The sequence below is a fragment of the Balearica regulorum genome, chromosome 13 (genome assembly GCF_011004875.1).
Source record: "Balearica regulorum gibbericeps isolate bBalReg1 chromosome 13, bBalReg1.pri, whole genome shotgun sequence".
Classification (NCBI taxonomy): Eukaryota; Metazoa; Chordata; class Aves; order Gruiformes; family Gruidae; genus Balearica; species Balearica regulorum.
Window position 1 is genome coordinate 15979391 of NC_046196.1, and position 8929 is coordinate 15988319.

Here is an 8929-nt window from a genome sequence, read left to right on the forward strand (position 1 = left end):
TTCTGTAAAACACTTTTTGATGGTTGTGAAATGGGAGCAATAGAACAGTTCTATCCTTTTCATAATTCAAAGTGCTCTGCTCTTCTCTCTTGACCAGCATGGTTTTGGCTCTAGAGATGAACGTTTGTTTGCAACCACCACAGTGAAAGATCCATGCTACTGTGCTGCTGTCTAAGCAATGGCCTAGCTTCTTTTGCCATATCAATTTTTTCAAGTGTGACACTTTCATGAGTTAACGTCCTCGTTATCCAGACATAGGGTTGTGTAATTCACGCTTTTTTCTTTTTAGCACTGATTTACCATGTTTGCTTTCTTTTACAGCATGGATCTGCACGGTTATTTCGCTCTTCTAACAAAGGCTTCCAAGGTCCAACAAACTCAAGCCACGGTACCTCAGTCACAAACAAACAACATCAAGGCAGCAAATCACATCATCAGTTTTTCCACGGCAAAAAGAGGAAACACAAGAGGGATGCGGCCCTTTCCGACCTTTGTAGATAGTTGCCTATTTTATGACTGTTCTTCTGTGTGCAATGATCTCATGCTACAGGATAGTTTGATAGTGACTCCTTGGATCTCTTCCGGAGCTTCAGACTGTTCAGACATTGATTAGCAACTGCATTTTTTTTTCCCAGCTCGCCACGGAACGGATCATGAAGATTGATCACTGAAAAAAAAAAAAAAAAAAAAGAAAAAAAAAAAGGAAAAAAAAGAAAAAAAAGAAAAATAAAAATTTTTTTTTTAAAAAAAGAGGAAAAAGGCTGCTCATTTGATAAGTCATATGCTACAACAGGGTCATTTAGGATATAAAAGCTTGAATGTAAAATAAATGTATTTCCCATCAGCTCATGCTGACCTGTAGAGGTAGTACTCAGTGTGTCTAGGGGGTGGTAACAAACAAATAAAACACAAAAAAAATAGGAAAAAAAAGCAAAAAATTGTATTTTGAGGGAAACCCAGCCTTTAAAGGTGAAAGTAATTTGTGCATGATTTTTTTATTATTTTTGCATATACTTACCATTTTATTGTGTATATATAGATGACCATATAGGAAAACTGACATTTGTAATAGTGGATTTGTTAATACTTTTTGCATAACATTACTGTTTAAATTGTAAACATAAATTTTTCTCAGGATTAGTTTGGAAAAATAATCTGAATTGTCATCTTAACATCCATATAAAGAGACATTACTAGTTATATTGCTCAGAATTTCTTTTCTTGGCATTTAAAAGATTTAATAGAACATTTGATCTGCAAAAGCTGTTTCTCTGAAAGAAAGGTTTATGGTGGCAAATGAAGTTCTTCATTTGTATAAAGTGTACATGTACTTTGTGTAGACACTGAGCTTGTCATCTCGGAGAAGTAACCTTCACCTTGTTTTCTAGAGTGCCATCATTTCAGGCAATGGGGTTTTATAGTTGCATCCTTCTCTTCCTCCCCTTAGTGGTCTCTTCCCAACCCTTTCTTTTTTTTAAAGAAATATAAAGCCACTTGGGTTTTTTTTTTTGGTTGGTTGATGGTGATGATTGTTTTCTTTTTCTTTTTTTTTCTTTTTTTTTTTGTTTTTAAAAAAACAAACAACAAAACTCAGTTTGTTACAGATGTTTGCATTCCTGGGCTGCTTTAATCCTGTGCCTCTTTGTTTGTGCCTTCCCTCCCTCTTCTAGGTCTGGGTTTTTTTGTCTTTTATATTTTTGCTAACTCCTGTAGGAGATGATAACTGTTGAAGCTTTAAGTAAATTTTACAATTAAAGTATTTTTTTTCTCACTCCCCTCTTAGGCATTTTTATATTTACATTTAATTATTTTAAAAAACAACCACAAAACAACTTAAAATAAAATAAAATAATGAAATATATTTTGTATTGCCTTAAAGACCCAAACCTTTCATATCTCATGGTATTTCTTCATTGACCTAGCTATCAGTTAATTTAAACTCCACATTTGTCTGGTTCAGTTGCATTACAAGTCTAGGTTGCAGTAACTTTGATGCCATGGATGCAAATTCATTGTGTAATTACACTCACAGGCATAGCTTGGAACAGGAGTTGGGACACTTCAGTGGTAGAGAGTTAAGTGGCATTTACTTTCACATATTTCTTTAAAGAGGAAAGTCTGTACTTGGCATACGTGGCTGTATTTAATGCAGCTGTTCTGGAGATGATGCTTTTATAAAAAGTACTATTAGCTTTTAGAAACTTTTTTTTATGTACATTTACAGAATACTACAGACCAACCTGACCTTTAATGGGCACTAATGAGTGCAATGATTTTTAAAGTAAAATAATGCTAAAATAAGACCAGAACTGATGTCATCACTTAAATTAGTAAACATTTTCAATGTGTTAAAGTGTTTTACTTCAAAAAAGAATATATATATTCAAAAAAATACGGAAAGTCATAACATTTACTCTAACACTAAGCTTAAGTGATGTTAATTTGACAATGCTTTTTTAAAATTTTAGGTTCATATTTTAATTTGATCAGATAATTTTATCGACAAGATGTTGAGCTTTTGTTCATAGAAACTAGTAAAAGTTGTACCACATTATGCATAATCACAGTATTTATTTTGTTTTAGATTATTGTGAATGTGTAGACTTATGTTCACCGCTTAGGGAACAATTATTTATAAATTATATTAATCCAGTATTGTTAGCTGCTATTAGCAAAACTGTTCCAAAACTTAATACTTGCAAAGATCTGTATCGCATTTACCACACTGAAGTGTTTTTAAAAGAATCACCCTCATCGTTGAAAGCAAATGTACTCTTAGGGTGCAGATATTAGTGTTCCAATAAGCATGTGATAATTTTAAGGTGGTGGTAGCGGGAAGATAATCTTGATTCCATTGGGAATCTTAGGTTTGCCTCAATTTATGGTTTTCATAAATTTAATGGAAAATAGCTTTTCCTGGACTGCTCAAGTTTCTTTTTGGTAAACAGTATCTTTCTAAAAGAAAAAAAAAAAGCATGAAGGAAAAATTGAGGTATTTTACATTGCCTCAAATGACCAGCATTGTATTCATAAAATACTGTATATCTTGCAAATCTTTATTTAAACAGAACAGTTGAACTGTTCGTTTTTCAATCTGAAGTAAAATACTTTCAAGACCTTTTAGTTTGCCTGCTCATTTGTCTTGTACATTTCATCTCTGTATTTGACTCAAGTCTAATTCCTTTTTGAGTTTCAATACTTTTGTGAAGATTTTGTGAATATATGAAAAATAAATGTTTAATCTAACTACTGCAGTTTATCACCATTCTTGACACTTACGCTCTTTTTCCCTTCGCAGTACTGCAGAAAGAGCAGTCTCAAGGCGCTTTGTAGCATTTTTGTAGTATCTGGGTGCTTCCCCCGCTGAGCACTGGGCCTGGAATTCCTCTGCCTGGAATTTGGAAGCTTATTTTGTTCAAGTGGGCCTGCTCTGCCGTGTTTCCCTCCAGGAGAGCTGCAGCAGAGTCTGTATGCCTGAGAATAAGTGGAAGAATATACACATATAAAGGGGTTTTAATGTATTATTTTTCTCTAACTTTCCCCTGCATTATACATAGGAAATTTGTGCAAGGATCTGTTTACTTTGCCTTCTGAACTTGGACGAGGTGTGGTGTTCCCGCTGCAGGGCAGCAGCTGTTTGTAGCTGCCACGCTGAGGAGGGCGTTGTAGAAATATCCAGAAGCTGATTTGAGTTACCTTCAGCTAGAAACCCTCTGTAGCGTAGTTCCTGAAACACAGCTGATATTGCTGAAGTATGTTCTTAACTTTGGTTATCTTCCTTCCCTGTGTACGCACACTGAAAGTTCTTGTAGCCTTGCTGCTGGTGGTCTACCAAATACCACCTGAAATACACTAATGAGCTGCAATGTTTATATCTCTCCTCCTTTTTTAATGTACTTTCAAAATGGACCTTTTCCGTTCTATATTGGAGTCATCATGCATTCTAAACACAACACGTAAGCAAGTGATTAGAAAATAGTCTCATATTGAAAATTTATTGTAAATAAAAGCAGCCAGCCATTCGACATCTCGATGGCTGTTAAAACTTGTGATAGGTGTTAAAACTGAATGTGTGCTTCCAACTTTATTTCCTGAACAGTAAAAGCTGTAGATTACAAAGTACGTAATAACTCAAGAAGGAAGTATGTTTACCCATTTAGGCTCTGTAACAAAAAATTGATTGAATCATTCCAGCTACTGTTAAAGTGCAGAAAGTAGCGATTGACTATTCTGCGGATTCCTAGAACTTTATTCTTTTGCTTAACAATGCAAAATAATTTTCTAAGAATCAAGTTCACCATGTCTTGAAAGTGCAGAATTTGGGAGCTTTATTTTCTAGCTGATTTGTAATGTTTCCCCAAGTTTTCCTTCAAAAATGTTTTCCAGTTACAGTGACCTAAATGTGCGTCTTGTCTATATTTCCGTGAGTATTTACCAGCAGTTCTGACAGATACGTGTTCATGATTTCATCTATAAGTTGAAACCAGCCATGAAAACATGCAGTTCTCATGATGCTTAAGTACCTTGCAGTTGTAGATTTTTTTTCTGTGCCAGTTACAGGGCCCTTCCTCATAGTAATTTGCTCTGAGCCTAATTAACTAATCTTCAAAGGTTGGTTGTCAGGATGTTTGAGATGATCCCAGAGAAATTACACACCACCAAGAATCTTTGCAAGTTACTTAATGAACAATGTCCTGAGTAATAGAAGATTTAAATCGCAAATGGCCTTATTGGGTGTTTACAAGCCTGAAGTTTCTGTCAAGAATCTGCTTGAAAAGGAAATAGGAATAAAAGAGCCAGAAAGTGGCTGTTACCTGTGCATTTTAGCATGGTAGGGCTATATCAAATTAATCTACATTTTAGATGACTCTCAAATTTAGATCAGTTAATTTTGAACAGCTTTGATTTTAACTTAATATATTTAGTGATTTCCCCACCAAGACCATTTTATTGATTTGTGGACTCCAAAAACTTCTACCAGAAGCGTGGTACCTTGACCATAGCCTTGGTTGGGGTACAGTTCAATAGGCCTCTCTCTTGGCAGCAACTAGCTTAAAAATGGCCTGTTCCCATTTGCTCCTTCCTATAGCAGTGCAACCAGTGATCAACTTGGATATTTAAGAAGCTTGGGAAAAAAAGGAATGTGAATCTTCAGTTTGCTGTAAATTAATTGGTAAAAGCTGATGGGATCCTGAAAATCACTTATGTACACAAGTAGGTAAGGGAAGACGAAGAAGAAATCTTGGAGATCCTCTGCATAGAAGCCATCTGGAGGAATGCCATCTTTCTGCCTTCCAAGATGCATGAACGATGAGGTGCCATGAGCGTTCTGGTGAGTCAGCTTGCTTGGACACTACAGTTTGTCAGATACCGAATGACCTGAGTGCTGAATCTGCTCACCATCGAAGTATGTTGAAGGTTTCTACCTTCTGCAGCAGGTTTAAATAGCTGCAAAGGTGTTTATCAGCAGTTGGACTGATAGTGGTATGTCTTGGTTCTGCTCTTTCCCACTAGGAGTCCTTCAAAAGGTGTCTTTTTAAGGTGGCTCTTGGTATTTTAAGCTTGCTGACTTGAGTCTCCTAATCCTTTTTTAACACTGAGTCTGCCTTTTTTTTTTTTTTTTTTTTTTTTTTGTGGCCCAGAGATTTAGTGGTGAATATGGCATTTATCAAATCCTGTCCAACAAGCTATAGTGAAGCAGGAAGGGGATGGAGATTGATAGTGCTTTAAAAAGAGTATTTCCTGCTGCTGCAGTTGCTTTTTAAAGTAAAATAAAACCCCACAAACCCCATTAATTGGGCAGGCTGAAGTAGGAATATGTCCCCCTAGCCGTCATACATGCATATTTGAAGCTAGTTTCTGTGCAAATCATTCAACAATCTAATGTTCAGGTGCTAGGTTGATTTTTTTTTTTAAATCCTTCCATATACTGAAGTCCTAATTTCCCATAGTACAGAACACCTGCGGAAGAAACCATTTGGCTGTATGCAAAAGCTGGCTTGTAAAGAATGCATTTATGTAGTGGTGGAGGAAGTCTGAGGAACCATGGGTGCAGATTTGGTGAGTATTCTACTTGTTTAAAAAATAAAAAATGCTCTTGTACTGGTATGTAAAGCTACTTTTGAGTATGTATGACGCAATGTTTGACTCTTGAGCTGAAAGATCATTAAGCAATCAAATGCTTCTGAATAGCTATTAAAGAAAGTGATCCATGCTTTCAGCTGCAGTTTCCCAGGTTTAAAGCTAATTTACCGTACCAGATTTGGTGACAGTGAAATCTGAAAATAAACCTGGTTCAAATTGCTTGTTTATGCTGCCTGGCAATGTAACACAACAAGATCTTTCTTGAATTTAAAGCTCCCATCTTAAAAAAAACCCAACACAAAACAAATCCACCTTGCTGGTCTGTATATAACAGATTGCTGCACCAGGAGTATGAAGAAATATTATTCCTACGACAATAACATTATGTCGTTTCTGTGAAATATGCATTAATGGTTGCTGTTTGCATGTCCCTCCTTCTGTGGCCTGTTTCCAAACAAGACTGTTGTTCATTCTCACAATAAGTAGGGGACTGATTAAGGCTGGGTTGGGTTGGGTTTTTTTTTCCTTCCTCTTCACTAAAGTGGATCTTGAATCAAACTCATTTGTGGTTGCCTGGTAATCAGTAACTATGAAAAGACCGTTCTCAGTGAGAAAAATCAATGGCTAACCCAACAGCAGGTAGAAATCTTTCATATTGTCTTCCTTCACTGCTAGCTTGTTTGCTTTTTCTCTTTAAAGTTTTTGACAGTGCAAGGGAGGAATAACTTATAAAATGATGTAATCTTTTCTATAAGATTTTTATTCACCCCAAAGCAAATCTTACTAAATCTATGTTATGATACCAACTTTTATCCATCAAGTTAACATAATAAAACAATCTAATTGCTGAAAGCTTCAAGGATCTCTGAGCTGGAGTGTGTGCCATCTAGTGAATCACTTCTGTGCAGTGTCTAAGCAATATGCTCCAACTACAAAAGGTAGTTTGAAGGCTTCTCTTTGATAATGTTGTTTGTACGCAGAAACTAGCACCTTCGGGTAGTAGTACCTTAGCTGGTATGGCTGAGCTACTACCTGCACTTATGCATCCTAAATCCCACAGATTCCCACTGCTCTGAGGGTATAGCTGAGAAAACTGAATGTTGCTGCCTAAAAACACAGTTTAAACAGTGTTAGTAGGGTCAAAAGGCAAGGAGGTAAGAGTGGTACCTGCTACTAGAAAGAGTAGCGGGTGCAGCTGGTTGCCCGGCCACCTCCGGCTGGGCAGACAGGCAGCCTTCGCCTCCTCCAGCAAAACGGGCCAGAGACCACCGCGGCCCACTCTCTGACCCGGACCTGCTTTCCTACACAAAGTGCTTTATATAAATACATTTAACAACTAAGTACTTCTAAATTTTTCAGAACAAAGTCACACGATGGCCTATCAAAACCAGAACAAACTTCTCGGAGAGTATAGGCAAATGCAGAAGTTGGGAATATGAAAGCTAAAGCATTAACATAAAAGGGAAGGAATCCAACTTTTGCAGTTACGGAGAGCACTGCTCTGGCAACTTTACCATGCTCTGATTTTAAAAAAACCAAACAAACCAAAACAACCCCTAAATCTTTAAATGGCATTGCTGCACTTTATTTCTATTGAATAAAGTAATATTTTAGATTACAGTGGTGATTTTGGAGGAGTATTTTTGAAGTAAAAGCAATAGAAAAAAATAACAAGTCATGAAATAATACTAGTTCTATAGTTTCTGTGTTATCTACTTTTTTTCCCTAGTTATCAACCCCTAGACATAAAAATCTGTCCATGAAAAACAGTAGCTGTGAACTCTAATTACTGTATTTGTACATTTGAGAGAGTCTGAATGTTCTGGTGCTGCTTAGTAAGGGAAAACTACACTTAACAATTGGTGCAATACTAAAAGGACATAAATTAGAACTGATGTTGACTTTTCTGATGTCATTATTTTCATTTCTTGTTTTGCGTCCTCATCGATGTCTCAATTTTTATACACTTTTTCTACCTTTGTGCCTCATCTGGCCTATGGGAAATCACAGCTGCCCTGTATCCTAGCTGACTGCTGGCATCAGTTGAGATTTTATGAGCTGGATGGATCACTGTTAAAGAACAGCAAGTATCCATTTTTTTATAGAATCGTGTTAGAAGTTAGCTAAGTTTCTCCCCTGTTCGGTAGTCTATCCACATGGAAAAATTTTATCATAACAATACCAGTACAACCCACCTTCATGTGGACATGTTAAAGCACTAGACACTCCTTATCCTGAAATTAATCACTTCCCAGGTGATTTCAGTTAATAATGTTTTGTACGGGAATAGTGAAGATGCAGTATGAACACAATTTTAATGTACTATATCTGTAAAAATTCTTATATTTTATTGCAAAGGAGAGAAACCTTTGCTGTTGCAAATTTGAGTTTACTTATTTGCCTTACGCTGAGAATTACCACTAAAAGCCTGGTTTAAGAATTTAAGGGGAATTTTCTTACTGATTTCATTAAGATCAAATTTATCCTGCTTTTTCTCTGATTTTTTTCAATCTCTTGATTTCAAAGCTTCAAACACTTTTAATTTTTTTTTAGGCAAAAGCAAATGCACATACATCAGTAGAGTGATTAGAACTATGCAGACATCTTGCTCAGTTCTAGACCACCCATTAACATTTATTGACTTGTCTTCAATCAAAGCTTGTTTAGAAGGCAACAAACACAACCGAAATGCCAGAAACCGTGCCAATCAATCAACAGAATAACTGTGCACAGGTTGTGGCTTCCTGGAGGGGGGTGGGTGAAAGAGAAGCTGGTGCTAGAGACCCTTCCTCCAGCTCTTGGTGAGTGGGGAAGGACTTCCAGTACCAAAGACTCCACCAGGGAT

General features: G+C 36.5%; 1 protein-coding gene across 1 annotated transcript in view; it reads left to right on the forward strand.

Moving 5' to 3' along the window:
• Positions 1-1597, forward strand: part of TENT4B (terminal nucleotidyltransferase 4B) — a 43985-nt gene extending 42388 nt beyond the window's left edge. The window contains exon 12 of the mRNA XM_075765255.1: positions 322-1597. Coding sequence (XP_075621370.1) covers positions 322-501 — 180 coding nt within the window. The 3' untranslated portion in view covers positions 502-1597. The remainder of the gene's footprint in view (positions 1-321) is intronic.
• The last annotated feature ends 7332 nt before the right edge of the window (positions 1598-8929 follow it).